Source organism: Haplochromis burtoni, unplaced genomic scaffold (assembly GCF_018398535.1).
Source record: "Haplochromis burtoni strain Fernald_Lab_line unplaced genomic scaffold, NCSU_Asbu1 Contig_306, whole genome shotgun sequence".
In the NCBI taxonomy this organism is placed as follows: domain Eukaryota; kingdom Metazoa; phylum Chordata; class Actinopteri; order Cichliformes; family Cichlidae; genus Haplochromis; species Haplochromis burtoni.
This window is the reverse complement of record NW_024582667.1, coordinates 212,772-230,857: the sequence shown is the minus strand read 5'-3', so window position 1 is coordinate 230,857 and position 18,086 is coordinate 212,772. Positions and strand designations below refer to the sequence as shown.

Here is an 18,086-nt window from a genome sequence, read left to right as displayed (position 1 = left end):
GACAACATTAAATACATTTTTAAAAAATCCTGTATACAGGCACTGTTGCTCAGCAGCTCTTTAGTCTGATTGATTTGAAATAGATCTGCTTATTCACCAGGGACAAGAGAACCATGTTTAGATTTTTTTTTTTCTGTTTTGCGGTATAGTAAGTAATATTAAAGGGTAAACTGTAAGTATTTGTACTTATTTTTGTTCACATTTTTAAACTTTCTTTTCTACTACAGTTGTCTGACTGCTTTATTTATCAGTTACTGTGGTTTTTAACTTGATATCTTCCTGATAAACTACACCTACAGGAGATGCTTGGCCATGAAACCCATATCAAGAAGCGCCTGGTGTTATGTTAGTGCGAGAGGAGTTTTGGAGTTCTGCACTTACTGAGTCAGCAGAGCGTTGCCAGCTTTTAGGGACCATGTGCCTCAAGTCTCAGCAACCCCGGTGTGTAACTTTATATGGTCTGCCACTTCGTGGGTGGCTGTGGTTTCTAAATACTTCCACTTTTCAAAAATACCTCTTACGGTTAATGTTGGAATATCTAGGTGGGAAAAATTTCCAGGAAATGACTCTTTAAAAATGTGGCATTCTATTACAATACAACGCTCAAATTCAAATTGAGCTCTTCAAACCTACCAATTATTTTACAAAAGTTTGCTAAGCTTGAACACATGGCTATGGATGCTTGGTTTTATACACATGAATTCAAAGAGTGAGACATGCGACCCAATACTTTTGTCCTCATAGTGTATTTAAACACCTTTAAAAAAAAAAAAAAACTTACAAAGCTAAAAACATGGTTGTTTTTCTGACAAGACAACAACACTACTAACTGAAAACGCTACGTCTAGATGAACAGAATCAATTTTTGGGGAACCCTACTAACATCTTCCTATAGAACCCATTGTTCTGCAATAAACTACGCAGCAGCAATTAAACTTAGCCCCATTTTCAACATTACAGCAGTGAAATGCAATACACACAGGTATCAGGGCAACAGCAATTCAACAACAACAACACATATAAAAGGAAAACACAATCAGGAAGCATGTTTCCCGCGATAATACTTGCATATTCACACCTAAGTAAGATTTAGAATACAGGATTTTAGCTGGTAGTGGGTATTTTCACAGTGTGGTAGGCCTACTGCTACTTAGAATCTGTCACTTTTGCAAATATAAAATATTGCATTTCCCTTGAGAGTAAAGTCATTTATTCTCTTATAGCTGAAATATTTACAAAATATGTTTGTTAGAGTATTCTGTAATTAGGAAAATACATAACAGCTTTTTTTTAGAAAGGCATCTTCAAGCCCATTTGAGATGCAGGACTCCTGCATTTCATAAGCTAAATATGGCTTAGCACATGAGAAACATGTACACTGTATCTATGGCATGTTTTGACAACATTTGACTTCCAAATACAGATCCTGAAAACTCAGCAAACCGGTCCAGAAGACCAACATCCAGCTGGTAGAAAGCCTGGACTGTGAAGTCCATTAATTTCATTTTAACCCAAAAATTTTGTATGGGATGTTCCCACACTGAAGTGCAACTTTTATTAGGAAAATATAACAATTCAGTGCAATTTTTACAAACAAAAATACAAGTGGCAGTAAAGCTGGCACCAGGTGTAAGTGCACTTGTGTGTGTGTGTGTTTTATTCAAACTGCTATTATGCCAGCACTACTAAGAGCATCAACAGTTTCCTGTGTGTAGTTATGCCTCCATCAGTGCATTTTATCTTATTGCCATTAACATTACACATAAAATACCCCCCAAAAAGACAAATCCCAAAGGATTTTATGGCAAGCTATAGCACGCTCAAAAACGTATTTTTTTATGCAGATTGGTTAAAAATTGCAAAAATGACCCCAAACGGCCTTGACAGATGTGTTTACCGAGTGTTTTTTGTATAGATATTGCTACATGTAATCATTAAGTGTTCTAATGCTCAAACTCTTCTCCCTTTTGTGTGCATACTAACTAAGTGAAGTGCACCATGCTATCCTCGCATTCTTTGGGCACAGAGAGCTTGTAGTTCTTGCAAATTAATTTATAATTCTTTCCATCGTTGTTGTCCCAGTACTCAGCACCACAGACTTTGTACTGAATGGCAAACTCTAACACTGCTTCTGGTTGCAGGAATGGAGGTACAGGCAGATGAAAACGAAATGTATCGCAGCTGATTTGGCCCATTCTGCCCTCACAGTTCTTAGTGATGCTGGACACCCAAGAGGCCTTAGCTTCTGCACAACTCTTCCATCCTGTAAAAGAATAACGAGCCGTCACATCTTTCTCAAAGTCCAAATTGAGGACTTGGGTGATTCCGATGACCCCCAACTCAAAACACAAGACTCTTTCAAGACAAACTTTCTGCTCATGGAGACGATGCAGGAATCCTGGATGGTCTCCAGGTTGCTGGGCAAATGCTGGCTTCAGGTATGGCAAAGAAATCTCCATATGCCTTCCATCTGCCATCTCTGCACTCATCAACAGTCTAAAGGTAACATGATGGGGCACAAGTGGATCCTCTCCCGATTTAAAAATCTTGACGTCTTCCAGGTCCAGTCCCAAAGAGTCAACAAACCGTACGCCAACACTTCTGCACTGCTTTTTCTTGTCAGTGGCAGAAGGCAGCGAGTGCGACCGCTGACGGATGATGGGTTTAGGCGTAGGTTCACAGGAGAGACTGCGGTGAAACTGTTGTTTTGGGAACGAAACTCTGGGGCTCGGGGGACGGATTGGAACTGGCTTCTTCTGCACATTAGGCTTGTCAGCCCGGAGCATTTCAGTCAGGTTAATAGTAACACACGACCTCCTCTGCTCAGACTGTGCTGGAGGAATCCTCTCAAGTCCAATAAACCACCCTTTATCCATGTGTGGTGAGAGCAGGGGTTCAGTTCACCTGTAAAGTTGGGAAGTAAAAGCATAAGCTTCAGCATCAGCTTACTAAATGCAACAAGCCATGAAGCAACTTTCAACAGAGCAACTTTGACGTTTAAACAGTAGAGAGTGGGCGTGTACTCGGGGAGTACGTGCCCGCATGCATGCATACGGTCTTTTTCTGCCTCTCTAAATGACTGCAGTATTCCTGAAACTGCCTTTAACATCACTTGCTGCAATCAGACGTTGACATCACCTCACCATGTGAAGATGCGAAGAGTCAGTCACGTATAAGCTGTAGGAAGCAGCCCAATCTCGATCCTCCATGTAGAGTAGTATTATCAGTGCTGCGTGTAGTGCCTGTTATTGGTTGCAACCGCGTAGCCTGATTTGTAACTGCTAACTGCCTTCATCGCTCTCCAACATCCCATACATGCATTCAACGTGAGGTCTATACAGATCAGCTGACGTGCTCGCAGTTAACAGGAAACTACACACGGACCAGAATGACGTCGCATGGGTGATTGAGTACTTTGAATGAAGCGGGTGCGAGTTCACGCTGTTTAACTCCTTCTCTGGGACACGGTCCTCATCGGATCCCATCTTGTGCACTCCATTTGCTTATCGACTGCAAGCAAGACTCTGCAAAAAAGGGGCTTCAGCAAAGGCTTTAAAATGAAGCCAGCGCGCTTTTAACTGCAACTCCCATGATGCACCGCTGACGCTCGCTTTGACACGAACAGGCGAGCCAGTCAGCAGCAGGTAAACAAACCTATCTGACTGGGACGGGGAGCCAAACAAAGCGTTTGCGCCGTGTCACCGTCTCGCATTTGTAATGGTGATGAGGACGACATCGGGGAAGGAGACGCGCCAGCTGTCAGCAAGCGATTCAAATAAAAGCTGATCTGCGATCGAGCAGCGGGGCCATACGACGGAGATTAGGAGGACGCGTTTCAACCTGCGGATACAGGGGACGCTTGACATCTACGCACGATGCACTGCAGCATTTTTGAGAAAATGGGTGTTTTTAGCCTAATTATCAGACTGGAATATGTGATCCGAGATGTCGGTTGGGTTCTTTAGCTACCGTGTGATCTAACTGCGTCGGACTCGAAAGCAACAATCATCCCCCACTGTGCTGCAACATGGGGCCCATCATGCAGGAGCGCACAGCATCCACGACACTGAAACGCGTCGTTTCCAAAGAGAAGATTCGGGTGAAAAATACCGAAAATAGCGGGACAGTAACCAGGTAGGCCTCGTTTACGCTGACGGGTATTGCACGTTTTTTTTTCTTTTTTTTTTCGTTTTATTTGTACCCTTGACGCGAAGGCGATCCTAACAAACCCGTGTTGTGTTTTTGCAGTTCAAAGAAGGGTAACAAGACGAAGAAATCTGTGGGCCAAATGAAAAATGGTCTCCCAGGACCAGGTCAAGATAAGGACACGGTGACAACAGTGCACAGAGTATGTAAATGATACCCTGATAAATTAAAGGGATGTAAATGTATACAACGTCATTATTATTTTTATTATTTGATAGCAAGATAGTGTTACCTCATGAGTTCCTACCTGTGTACAAAAAGCAGAAGTAATGAGAGATTGTTTTACAGGGTGCACAATCAAAAGGTGCCAGAGTGAAGCCTTGCACTACACGCAATACAAGCAAAGTGTCCAGGTAAGAGTGGAGTTGGGGGTGTGCATGCTTTGCGATTACTTTGTAAATCCCTAAATCCCCAACAGCTTTTCCCCGTCTGTCTCCTTACAGCCCCGAAGAAGAAGGGGATTTGAGACCTCAGCTCCGCAAGCAATCTTATGCACACAGGAAGGAGGAAAAGCGAGAAAATCAACGTGTGTCCCAATGCACCAGCGAGCTCCAGCAAAACCGTGGGGGGATGGGAAAAAATCGGCGAGCCCTCTCGCTGCCTCTCTCTCCGATATCAGGAGTACGGCAAGTGCCGGCTCAGCCCCTGATGCACTCCCCAGCTCCCACCCCCGAGGCACTCCAGCAGCACTACAACCACAAAGATGATGACACAGACAGTGCAAGTGATCTGTCGGACTCTGAGAGGCTTCCAGTTCTGCCCTCCCCATGCACTCCCTGTACCCCTCCCCATCTCAACCTCCGGGCAGAGATCATCAACTCTAGCGACTTTCCCCCAGACTTTCCGGGACCCCATGGGGCAGTGGGTGATGAAGATGAGAATGAGAAACCCAGCTACAGTTACCCAGACTTTCTTCCTCCTCCCTTTAACAGTTGGAGTCTGAGACAGCTGGCAGTGTTTCTGCATACAGAGGGTCGTGGTGCCCCCCGGCCTAAGCCAGTAGGGCCCTTAGAGAAGTACCTGGAGAAGCTCCTCCAGCTGGAGTGGCTCCAGATTCAAACGGTGCAAGCAGAGAGCAGCCGTCCGCCTGGGAGCCGCCCAAGGCCACAGGGCTTCTCCTCTGCTACTACAGCTCATCAACCTAGGCCTCACACAGCTCCACCATCCCGACTCAACTCCCCAAAAGGGCTGCGGCACACCCAGCGAGCATTCCCATTTGCACCTGTCAACAACCCCCCATCACCTGCCTCAACCCAGCACCAAGTCTCCCGCCTTCCAGTCTGTCCTCACTGTCACATTCGCTACCCATTGTGCAATGGAAGCTGCTCTGCTTATGTCTACCAGCGCCACTCACGACTCAGCCCACTGCTTGAGCGCAGAGCCAGACCCGGTGCACCGACAAAAAGGAGCAGCAGTGAGACCCGAGCTCCCTCCACAGAAGGTAGGAGCCCAGGAGGGCAAGGTGGAAGTGTGGGAGGGGCTCACACTCCAGTTAGCCCCTCAGCTGGAAAGAGTCACCACAGGCAAATGCAGGCTGCAGGCAATGCCCGTAAGCTACCCCAGGAATCTGGCACTAACCCAAACAGCAGAGGTCAGGTGAGGAAAAGCCGTGTCAGAGCTAACTCTGAGACAGATGTTAAAAAGGAGGCTGGTGGCATGAAAGCAACCGGTGCAGAGAAACGTGCTTTTGCTGCAAGTAAGAGAGAGACCATGACATCCAAGAAAGAGGAGAGGGACTGGCAGAAGACAGAGGCAGTAGGCCAGGCCTCTAAAACAGCCATGAAAAGAGCTGCTAAAGACCTGTCCTCTCTCCCCAAAGCCCCAGTCAGTAGTAAGCAGTGCGGCAAAATGAAAAATGTGCACTTTGTCGCAAAGTAACCCCTGTAGACTTGCAATATAGTGCTTTCCTTACAGGTTACTCGGTACAGGAGCTTGAATCTATGCTTGCTTTCTGTGTAAACTGTGTAATACTAACATGTTCTAACTGTTGTACAGCTAAATCAGTAAGTGGTGTACAGCCTTTAAAGGTCGAAACCATCAGCAATCGTGCAGCTAGAATACAGAAAATAAACAGCAAAGATAACTCGACATTTAAATAGAGCAGAACTATATACGCTGCATTTAATTCCGAATGTACAGTTATAGTAATATGGCTCACTATGAACCTGAACACTGCTATTATTCAAAAAAGTAAAGCTTTTGTGTACAATAAATAAATAAGTAAAACTATTGCACTGCACAGTCATTGCTCAGTAATCCTCTAATGTTAAAATAAGCATTTACTGTCCCGCTGGCCAGTTTTCAGCATAAGTAATCCACAGTGAAGATAAACAGAGGTCACTATGTTTCAACCATCAAATACGACCATAGCTGTTTCAGTGCAATTTTTGAATGTTGGAATGTATTTGTTTTCAATGTTCTTATTTTTTTTTCCTCAATGTTGCTTTTTATTGTTCCTTTGGTGCCTCCATGTTTTAAGACACATTTTAAGTTAAAGCAAGTTTAGGTGAAAAGGAGGCAAAGTAAGTGGTGGGGTACTGCAGTAATGTGGTCTGTTCCAGATATATTTGTGATTTGGTTTTAAATTTTTGGTTACAAGGGCTTTTCATGTTTGAACAGCTTGAATTGTAGTTATGATAATATACTGTATTTTGCATAGAGCTGAGCTCTTTCTATCATTGAAGACGGTGTAATGTTTGCTACGAATGTAAATGCATATTTTTCCAAATTTTATATGCCATAGTTATATTTATCAGAAGTGCTGTGGTTGACTTGTACTTTCTTCTTCTTCTTCTTCTTCTTCTTCTTCTTCTTCTTCTTCTTCTTCTTCTTCTTCTTCTTCTTCTTCTTCTTTTTTCCCCCCATCATCATTGCTGTTTACACTGTCACGCACAAAAACAAAAACGCAAAGAAAAAGATCTGAATGTAACTTTGTGTCATTCCCAGGATTCAATGGAAGTTCAGAGGATCATAGCTACTAAGCTGTAATGTTCTACATATCACCTCCATATCCCATACTTGACGTCTGTAGGACACTGTGTTTACATGAGTATTTTATCTGTTTCTTGTGATTACTATGTGCACTTGATTCATGAAAACACGACACCAATGTAAATGTGCTACTTATTCTGACTGCACCTCTTAACTTAAATATCTATGTAAACTATCAAAGCCATAGATAAGGGGCCTGGAGTGGCAGTGTTGTTCTAAATGTGTACATTACATCGACATGCACGCAGGAAGATTGTGGTATGTACAGTATTTTCTCAATGTTGAATGCGAGTATTTGTAAGGCATAGAAATAAATGTTTTGCACACAAGCGGCACTGGTCTGTTGGTCATTCTTTGAAGCACCTGAAGAAATGGTGCCAGATTCACAAGTGTTTTTGTCATTGACATTGTGCATGCAAACATGCAAACACACGCTGCCATTCAAGCACATTGATTATTGGATTCAAAAGAAAAACCCTCTGTACTGGTGTATTTCTTGTTGAATGTAATGTAGGGTTATTACATGGTTTGTAGTAGATTTTAAGCATCAGATCTGCACAGATAACTGTAAAGCATTAGAGATGTATTTCCCCATAGCTGGCCGCTTAATTAGACCCCTCAATGCCACCCTGATCATTCAATCTTTAACACTAAGTACTGGAGTAGCAGCATTGTTGTAGAAAATCTCAATCTGATTATGCCTTCCTTTGGCATGGAAATGGTTTTAGAAGCTGGCGAAGCTGTTTCTCTCTGTCGTTTACACACCCTGCAACAAAGAAGAGGTTCTTAGAATGGGAATTACTGTTGCCTTGAAAAGAAAAGGGAAAAAAAAAAACAGGAGCAACACATTTAGGCTACCTAGGTGTGTGTTGGCTGTGAAACCTGAGCTGCCAAATGTTTGTAGGTTGGCATCCTCTCTGTAGACAGGACCATCATTCCACATGAGATCGTAGCCACCCACTCTTTTCTCCTTCCCAGTGAGCCTAAGGAGAAAACAGTCCATTAGAACGCAGTATGCAAAAAAAGGAAATGGAAGTAAGATGTTTAATATTGGTAAGCTTTTCAAAAGTGCTTCTTCACACTCACATTCTTAACTTTTAAATGTGCTATAATCCAGGCTCAGACCATATAAAATGACTGCAGGGAGGGGAAGTCCTCGAACTCTGCTCCCTAATGACAAAACGGAAAAACATATGAATGAGGTCTTTACCTTCCCTCCATATCCACAACATTCAAAGTGTCTTCCAGCAGTCTGCATTTCATCTCGTAATCCTCCTGACAGCTGGGCGTGTGTGACGGAGAGGCATTCACCTCAATTAACCACCTGTGGAAAGATGAAGGGTTGATTATGTTCAGCAAACATTTACTTTCATGCCACTGTGGGCCAATCCACGAGTACAGCAGACAGTTCATTAAGGATGGCTAGTATTTGCAGTGGACAGAGGTGCTTTAATTAATCCGTGTGCTGTAATTTAGCACAGCCCAGCTCTCAGCTTATCAGATATGCTGAGCATTTCGTTTGTGGTTATTCATGCATTTCTAGTGAATTCTCCTACCTTAGGTATTTATTTCAGTTTTATTTTATAAATATGTAATACAAGTTATTTTAGGCCATTGAGAAACCCAAAAATTCTTAAGCATAGACATGCATGGTTTAGTAGTGTATGTTTAGAAATACACGTATATATGATAGTGCACTGTGTTGGCATGTGTTTATAGACTTACGGTTTGAAGTTCTGATCCAGTAGTATGTCATAACCATAGAGCTCAAAGCAGTGTTTGTCATTAATAATGACCTTTTGTACACTCTGCAGACTGCGGACAAAGATGTTGTCCATCTCTTTAAACAGGGTTTCTACCATCTCTCTGCCGTGTTTTGCAGTCAGGTATCTTCGAAGCTGTTGCATCTGCCACTTGCATCCCTGCTTATCGTTGGATGAAACAATGCAGGAATAAAGAGATAAAAGCTGTTTAAAACAGACATGTTTCAGAACATAAAAGTAACATGAGCTCTTTTTCTTTGAGGTTCCTGAATTACACACCTTCTCGTGATCATAGTCAGGTGCTGTTTTTTGAACAGACACATTGGTGAGATGCATATCTGAAAATAGGTAATAAGGAGAAAACTTTACTGATGGGATTCAACATGGACAAAAGCAAAAAATAAATAAATAAATTAGGATGTGACAGTCTCGGAAATGTGGCCAAACTGAGCTATTTAAAATGTATTTTTACATGACAATTCATTAGACAGAGCCTAAATTTATTATGCTGATAACCCAGGGCTAAATGTATATTAGTAAATGTATCAGCATTCAATTTAATGCAAAAAAACCCAACAACAATAGTAGAAAAAGGGATACACTTGTCATCAATACTGCTGAGGGAAAAGCGAATGCCTGAGAAGCGCGCAAAGCCGTCTCGATACAGCCAGGCTTTCAGGGGTACATACTGAAAGAGAGACAAACTGATTTTAACATGCAGCAGATTTTTCATTTTATATAAAACTATGCAAGCTACAGGGATCAGTACATACTGATGTGACCAGCACATAGACCCTCATATCAAACTTTCTGCCTGTTGGGGAAAAAAGCATAAAAGGTAATGAAGCAAGGATATTTTCTCATCGACAACAGTCAACATTGCTAAACAAAGTATTGTCAATTTTCATTGTATGTTAAATGAAACTGTAAATTAATTATATTAAATTGTATTATTTTAGCATGCTCATTACCATTGATTAAATAAGGGTTCTCTATATAGCGCTGTGCCACATAGCTTTTCACTTGAACTCCGTCCTTCTGTTCCTCTGAGCGGGAACCATCCTGTGTGAGTATTATCAATCAGACTCTCAAAATGTCTCCTTTTAGCAGTTTAACTTACAACCAGTTCTTTACATAACCCCACCTTCTTCCACTCTATGATGTCTTTCAGTTTTCTGAACAGAAAAATGCCTTTGCCTTGAGATTTTCCAACCTAGACAAAAGAGATATATTTTCATGGTATCGGAGCAGCATGGTTATAACTTATTTTTACTTTCTGAGGTCATAAAAACTTTTTTTTTGTTGTTTTTGCACCTGGTTACTTGTTTTTTTCTTTGCTTGTTTTTTAACTAACCGGCTTCATGATCCAGGTGTTGCCAGGGCTTCGATTGAATTCCTCTACAAAGAGATGATACTCACTGGGCATTGCAAAAGTGCAAGGGAAAAAATCACAGTTGGATGCTTCTATGCGACCAACCTCCCTTTCAAGCTGTTTCTGGTATCTCTTGAGGTTTTTCACCATAAGATTTTTGCGAGTCAGCTGTAGTGCAAAACATAGAAACAAAGGAAATGACTTGTTTACCACTAAAATGTCCATTTAACAGTTACATGAAACCACAGGCTGATGATAACTTACCTCATAATGGTTGCGAAAGTGGTTTATCCTTACGTGCTCCTCCATGTATGTATGATCAAAATTCTCCCTCAGCCATCCCACATCACACCAGTTGAAGTCCCACTCACCATCACTGTGAGGAGGAGAAAAGAAAGCTGCAGGATCAAAGACACCGCTGCCATCCATCCCTGGTGTAGCATTCTCTGGGGAATGTTCCTGATTTCCTTCTATATATGCAATCCTGCACATAATTCCACAGAGTCTTTCTAAAATATCAATCTACTCACTCTTTAACTTCAATCCAGTTTGGTCTTTGGTGCAAGACATCCTGTATGGTGTTACAAGGCAGGCCACATTTGTAGCGCACACAGCTTCTTCCTTCCCTGAGGAAACATTGCATCACAGTACATGTATTTTTAAATGTACAATCAAATTACGAACAACACTTACCGCTCTTCATATGAGCCTTTGTATCCATATGCCTGTAAAGGTAAAGGAAGCAAAAAGAACTCAGTGGCTGTGAGGAGTGAAAAAAGTTAGCTTTACAAACACTTGACAACTTCCAGCTTAATTGGTAATTGAGTGTGAAGTTGTAAGATGTTGAAAAATGTTGTCAATAAGCAATTTTTCAGAATTGGCAAATTGCTGCTTAACCCCAACTTCCTCCTAATTTGTGGCTCTCATGTGTTACTATTTTATTTCAGTTTTAACACCACAAAGTTGGGTTAACCCAAGGTCAACGAGTGTGTTTTTCAGACAACTGAATACTACGCTGAACAGCACTCTTCTGCTTTGATTATTAAATTATTAGCATGTGTATCCCGTAAGTAAGTTATAACTCTAGCAGCTAGGCAATGCCACATCCACATCTTTGTTATGGGAACAATGTCGCTTCTTTCTTTTTACCTTATACTTTGACATGGATGCCCTGACCGCGACAAACAGAGGAAATTGTCGAAATTACTATTATTACAAAAGTATTTTTAAAAACAAGTGAAAGTAACGCGTACTGGCTACAATAGCAAAAGTTAGCTACTGTTCAACAGTGTTTAACAACTGCTACCATGGCAACCTTGCCCCGTACTGTGGGAAGAATGTCCTAGTGTACTTCCCGTAGAAGACGGAGACTTATTTTTCAAGCAGAAGCGCGAGACATGTAACGAGACATAAAACGCTCACAAACGTTATAATAATGTGAGGTTTTCATCCAGCTCATTTAAATCACAATCATGCACCAGCATCTATGACAGGGTCTCATGTGCTGCTTGTTAACACGATAATATGGAGAACATATTAAAAATAACAGGCATACAAAAGCTTCTAAAGAATGATGGAAACAGTAATCATTATTATCTTTATTATTAGGAATCTGTTCTATCAATTCACCACTTAGTGGCGCCAAAACTCCAATGAGTGGGCCAAATGGTGCGTTTGTAGCATATGCTAATCAATAATAGTATTTTGTTTAACAGCATTTAATATTTATTTTTCCCTGCTAAATTAAATGAATTAATGTGTAATTGCATTATTTACATATTTGTATTATCTATCTGTCAACAAATATATAAATGGAAGCTAATACTGCTATATTATTATTATTATTATTATTATTATTATTATTATTATTATTATTATTATTAGTGTATATATAATCCTGCCATTAATAAAAACCAGAGACAGGAATTGCACTTAGTGAACTGTCATCACTATGGATTGATCTTTAATCCCTTGCTTCTTAAATTGACAGAACACAATGCTCTGTCAATGGTTAATTGAGCTCAGTTCAGTTCGATTTAATTTATATAACGCTAACCAATAATAACAGTCACCTCATCGTGCATATACACTGCAAAGTAAAGACCTACAATATTAGAGAGCAAAACACCAAGCAGAGTGTGTTGATAGGAGTTATGGGGGTAGTTCAGCTTTACCACTAGGGGGCTGTCTAACCAAATTGTGATATATACTGTGTTGCAGAAGCAGCGGCAGGTTATGTTTTACGTACATGGATGTGAGCCACGTTAAAAATAAAGAAGCTTGCTAACTACTACGGATGTTTTATTGAAAACACGACAGCAGAGGATTCATGGATTGTATCTATTATGCATATTTTTCTTTGTGATCGAAGCCTGCTCATTTAAGTGGTCATTACTTTCCTCGAATTTTTTTTAATGTCTCTGTGATATGATCAGGACCCACACTGTGTTCAACACCCACACCTTTAAAAATAAAAGTTCTCAAAGTGACACACTCTGAGCACCTTTATTTTTAAATATAGCATCCCCACTGCTTCGGCACCGAATATATTTTCCAGCTCCTTCCCACAGAAAGCACACCCCTCGTTCCTGAGTCCGGGCACTAGAAAGGGGCCGAGTTCATTAGTTGTAATCCATCTCACCTGTCCTCTCCGTCCTCCCGGCACAGCCCCGTGATCTTACCGTACCACCCCTCCATCGCAGCTGAGCCAGAGTCCACACCGCTGCCACAGTCTCATTGATCCTTTGGTTATTGTTAGTGTTCATTTAAAAAAATCCGTGGTGGGTTGGGGTTACAGTACGTGGAAAGTATCTCTTTTTAAGCTATAGCCAGTTTGCAAAAACATTGACATTTGTTGTTTTTCAGCGTACTGTCAACAAAGTGAGGGGAGCTTATGCTGGACTCACATTTCAAATCAAATCAAATCAAATCACTTTTATTGTCACATCACATGTGCAGGTACACTGGCACAGCACATGCGAGTGAAATTCTTGTGTGCGAGCCCCACAAGCAACAGAGATGTGCAAACACAACAACACAAACAAGCAAAATACAAGAATGGCCAACCTGAAACTAATAAATATATGTACAATATATAATAGTGTATGCATTTCTGGATGTGTATACTAAATATTTTCCTACGTGTGTGTGTGTGTATACACATTTTTACAAATTAAATAGTAAAAAAAATAAAAATAAAATAATAATAATTATAATAATAATAATAATAATAAAATATATAAAATATACAGAGTTGAATATGTGCAAAACAGTGGCATTACTGTACAGTATGGAGTGCATAATGTTAAAGTTCCAGTAGTGAAGCTGAGGTGTCTATGACGTGTTCAGCAGTCTGATGGCCTGATGGAAGAAGCTGTCTCTCAGTCTGCTGGTACGGGACCGGATGCTGCAGAACCTCCTTCCTGATGGAAGCAGTCTGAACAGTTTATGGCTGGGGTGACTGGAGTCCTTGATGATCCTCCCCGCTTTCCTCAGGCAGCGCTTCCTGTAGATGTCTTGGAGGGAGGGAAGCTCACCTCCAATTATCCGTTCAGAGCACCGCACTACTCGCTGGAGAGCTTTGCAGTTGTAGGCGGTGCTGTTGCCATACCAGGTGAAAAGTTAAATAAACTGGCACATTACTTGTTACCTCAAACAATCATCCATACATTAGACTCTGGCTTATGTAAATAAAATTTGATCAGGCTATTTAAGAAGATTTTAAGATGAATGTTGATAACCTCTCAAATTGTAAAATGAATGGCACTCAAGCTAAACCAAAACCCAGCCTCAAAGCCTCATTGAAATGACAGCTGTTACAAAACGCAATGAATGATTTAAGGAACACATTAGACTGTGAGCCATTATGAGTTTTATTGTAATTATTGGGTCCTTTTTTTATCACAAAGATGAAGGCCAGATCAAATCTGCTCAAATGGCAAATTTTTATGTTTCAAATCCAAAACAGATGGCTATAAAATGGCATCAGTTTCCTTTTAACCTTCATCTGCTTGGCTGAGGCACAGAAGTAAAAACATGCACGTATTAATTTGGTCTCCAAATGGCAATAAATATTTGGAGCACCCCCGACCGACTGTGCATGCCATGTGTAAAAATTAAATGAGAGTGTGGTTATACCGCAATTACATGTAGGATAACTGAAAACTGACAAATTGCTTAAACAGAAATGCTAACGTGATTTAGCGTTTTCAACCTTCCTCTGTGAAAAGTAAGCGCAGATACTGAAAGCTGTATGAAACTTGAGCCATCTAAGATTTCAATGTTTCCTGCTTTAGGTTACTTCTAATACCTTTTTACATTTTTCCTACAACCAGCAACCTTACTGTTTTTAAACAACACTAAATTATAGTGTTCTGTTGTCCGTTTTAGTTCTTTGTGTTTCTTAAGAAACATCCAAGCTTTACTCTTTCTCCTTGCTTTTCAAAACCCAGTGTGTGCAAAAAACTTTGTTTCCTTATCCCTGATAATAAGTTAAGCAGTAGATGCCAATCAGAGGGCAGTGTTTCAGCAAGCTTTTATTCTGAGACACATTTCCTGCATTTGTGTCTGTGCAACAGTTTTGGTTTGGCACTCACTGTAGAGAGACTTTCTATCAGTCTCCAATAGTAGCTGTATGCATGTTGCCTGTAATTTTGGCTAACCGCTTATGTTTAAGTCTTTATGCAACAAAAAAAAAAACAGCTCCATCACAAGTGTCTTGGAATGCAAATTGTATTTGGGGGTGAATCCACATGGGTTTCTCTCTTTTAAACATGCACCCTGTGTCTTCTGTGGATATGAAGTTAAATTCCAACTTTATTTTCCAATTTAAACTGTCATCTCAAATTTAGGTCATTCTTTTACAGGCCCTCTGTGACTGTTTTAGTTTGACAATATTGATTCAACCACTCTGTGGGTTTTGCATACCCACAATGCCGCCAACTTAATGTGAAGCATCACGGAGGTCATACAATTTCCAGCAAGTGCTAGTCATCAGTCATGGTAAACCATATGCTCTTCAACAACAATACCGCAAAGCAGGAAATCTCTGGGGTAGATGGGATCAGCTGCTACTCATTTGAGCGCTATCTTGCTGTGTTTAGTGTTATAATCCTCACCTTGGAAGGATGTTCCGTTCATGGAAAGTTCAGCACAGCCATACATATTTCTGCAGAGTCTTACAAAAATTGGTTGAAACCCTTGTCTGCATCCAGACGAAACATCTTAAGTAAGTCACCATGACCAGTCAGAGGTGATGGGAGAGACACAGGACAAAAATTACCCCGTGGAAGTGAACCAGACATTAATAATAGCTAATAATTAAATGCAGAGTACATAAGCACTGTTATGCCTTTTGGTCAGAAGTCAATAGTTAATGCATAGTCTGATTAAGTTACATAAGCAAAGTGATAAATAAGTTCAAAGTTAAGAAATATTATAAGTAACTCATGCTAAAAACAGTTAAAATGTCTGGGTTCGAAATTTGCTCAGAGTGAGACATCGTTATCACAAGCAATCTTTGTATTGTACGTGCGGAAACGGGAGCGAGGGAGCGCTCTGATTATTCGCATATCTTTGACGTGTTTTCTCCGTTAATGCCGTGAAAAGTGCTTCGGCAGTATTAAAAGAGTGAACGAATTCATGTACACGCTAAGAGTGCACTACACGCTTGTACCTTGGGAAACGTTCGTCTTTGGAGTATTAATATGTTCAGAAACAACCTTTATATGTGTTTACCTGGAGTGAACTGCGATGCTAATGTAACGCACGTGTTAAGCTAGGCTAAGTTTGTCATTAAGATGTGTATTAGCTAGCAATTTATTTTCATTTTCTGTATATTTCAATTACAAATAAGAAATAGCAAGGAGAAGCCTTGAGAGAGATAAGGCTTTAAAGGATCTTCATTAAAAGCAAGAAAAGCAAGCCTTGTGTGGAAGATCTCTATTTTGTTCGCTTGCTGTCTAGCTTCACATGGTCACGTGTCGTGAGGGCAGGATAAGCACGTAGAGAGAAAAAGGTGAGTGAACAAGAAACAGTAGATCAATGGAAGCCCCTCGTAGCCTAGGGTTATAGCAACATAACTAAGGGAGGATTCAGGGTCACCTTATCCAGGTCTAACTATAAGCGTTCGCCAAAAGGAAGGTTTTAGGTCTAATCTTAAAAGTAAAGAGGGCGTCTTTCTCCCGAATTCAAACTGGGAGGTGGTTCCACAGAACAATGAAGGCTCTACCTCCCATTCTACTTTTAAAGAATCTAGGAACCCAAAGTAAACCACCAGTTTGAGCCTGAAGTGCTCTTCTAGGGTAACGTGGTACTATGAGGTCTTTTAGATAAGATGGGGATTGAAGACCCCTCTTAGACTTGATTCTTAAACTTGATTCTGAATTTAACAGGGAGCCAATGAAGAGAAGCCAATATGGGAGAAATATTCTCTCTATTTCTAGTTCCTGTCAGTATTCCCGCTGCAGCATTTTGGATCAGCTGAAGGCTTTTCAGGGAGTTTTAAGGATTGTCACAAATTACTTGTCAGTTTTCTCACACATATGGCTAAAGATTCACCATTTAACATAACATGCATGTCTTACTGTGGGTGCAAAACCAGAGCGCTCCAGGGATATCCATGCAAAAAACTGGGAGAAACCCTTGAAAGGCCCTTAAATCTATAAAAGAACCTCCCTGTTGTGAGATGATAGTGCTAACCACCGCTCATTTTACATGAGTTCATCAGATTCATTTCAATAGGCTTACATATCCCTATCCATCTTAACCCTTGGTAGTACCTACGGCCATTTATCATCCACACGTTTTTTTAATATTAGGCCATTTTCACTGTGTTGAATAGAATATAGCCAAACCTCCCAACCCCTTTTTTTTTCGTTTTTTCTTTAGAATTGCCGTCTCCGTTTATTCGATTAGCTTAAGGTGGCTAAGCTAAAAACCGACATCCACTAGAGTACCAAAAGCCATAAATCGCCCCATTGAAACACATTATAAACGCTATTTTTCACTGCAGAATTATTACCGTTTGCATCTGGGTGATGGCTTAGGTTTCATTTTTGCTTTGGACAAGAGGCCTTAGAATTGTAATTTTTTTATTTGTCCACCGGGTGGCGCCCTTGCTCCACATTTGACCCGGGGCTGGAAAACAGCGGGCTGCTTAAACAGACCTGCGGGGAATGAAGCCTCTTTTCCGGCGTGCAGCAGCGGCTTCGCCCGCTGATCGGGCGGGACCATTTTTTGGCCCCTAGGACCGTATGAGGGTGATTTTTTTTTTAGTCAACAGGAAATGACGTATTTGTTGTCATCGTGGTATCGGATGTGTGTGCTGCAAAAATGAGTCCCCGGTGATCGTGCCCCGGTAATCGTCGCGACTTACCCCGGCAAGAATGCACTTATTTCGGCCTAGAGGAGGAGCATTTGCCGCCTGGAGACCATTTTCTGGTCCTGAAAAAAAAAATAAAAGGCGATCGAAATGACTGTTGGTGCCAATCTTTAGTCCATCTAAAGGCCTAATTATAATAACAATTGAATATTACCTCAAATGTTTTTTTTGGAAAATATTCAAGTTTTATGTTTTTTGGGGCAAAAAAAGCAGTGCGCTCATGTGACGAAACCGGGATATAAAGGGTTAAAATCCGCGAAATGTAATTAAAACTTGACATGAATATTTCAAGGAGAAGTAGGTCTAAAAGATTGGCTAATTTAAAGTGGAATAAAATATTAATATATAAATTTTTTATAGCACTTTTCTGTGC

At 40.9% G+C, this 18,086-nt stretch overlaps 3 protein-coding genes across 3 annotated transcripts; 1 reads left to right on the top strand and 2 right to left on the bottom strand.

Annotated features, from left to right (window-relative positions):
- Positions 1-37: 37 nt before the first annotated feature.
- On the bottom strand, positions 38-3,344 carry ppp1r3da (protein phosphatase 1, regulatory subunit 3Da). Its single transcript, XM_005948303.3, has 2 exons — positions 3,144-3,344; positions 38-2,904 (listed from the first exon to the last, which is right to left on the bottom strand). The coding sequence occupies exon 2, from the start codon at positions 2,874-2,876 to the stop codon at positions 1,983-1,985; it is 894 nt and encodes a 297-aa protein (XP_005948365.1). The 5' UTR covers positions 2,877-2,904; positions 3,144-3,344; the 3' UTR covers positions 38-1,982.
- A 277-nt stretch (positions 3,345-3,621) lies between these two features.
- fam217ba (family with sequence similarity 217 member Ba) lies at positions 3,622-7,532 on the top strand. Its single transcript, XM_005948302.3, has 4 exons — positions 3,622-4,134; positions 4,249-4,348; positions 4,495-4,559; positions 4,650-7,532. Exons 1-4 carry the CDS (start codon positions 4,028-4,030, stop codon positions 6,082-6,084), a joined length of 1,707 nt encoding a protein of 568 aa, XP_005948364.1. The 5' UTR covers positions 3,622-4,027; the 3' UTR covers positions 6,085-7,532.
- Positions 6,630-11,640, bottom strand: ttll9 (tubulin tyrosine ligase-like family, member 9). Its single transcript, XM_005948301.2, has 14 exons — positions 11,482-11,640; positions 11,026-11,057; positions 10,863-10,958; positions 10,597-10,708; positions 10,315-10,500; positions 10,105-10,173; positions 9,932-10,022; positions 9,734-9,774; positions 9,561-9,648; positions 9,240-9,298; positions 8,923-9,119; positions 8,408-8,521; positions 8,056-8,180; positions 6,630-7,963 (listed from the first exon to the last, which is right to left on the bottom strand). Exons 1-14 carry the CDS (start codon positions 11,494-11,496, stop codon positions 7,893-7,895), a joined length of 1,296 nt encoding a protein of 431 aa, XP_005948363.1. The 5' UTR covers positions 11,497-11,640; the 3' UTR covers positions 6,630-7,892.
- Between the last annotated feature and the right edge of the window lie 6,446 nt (positions 11,641-18,086).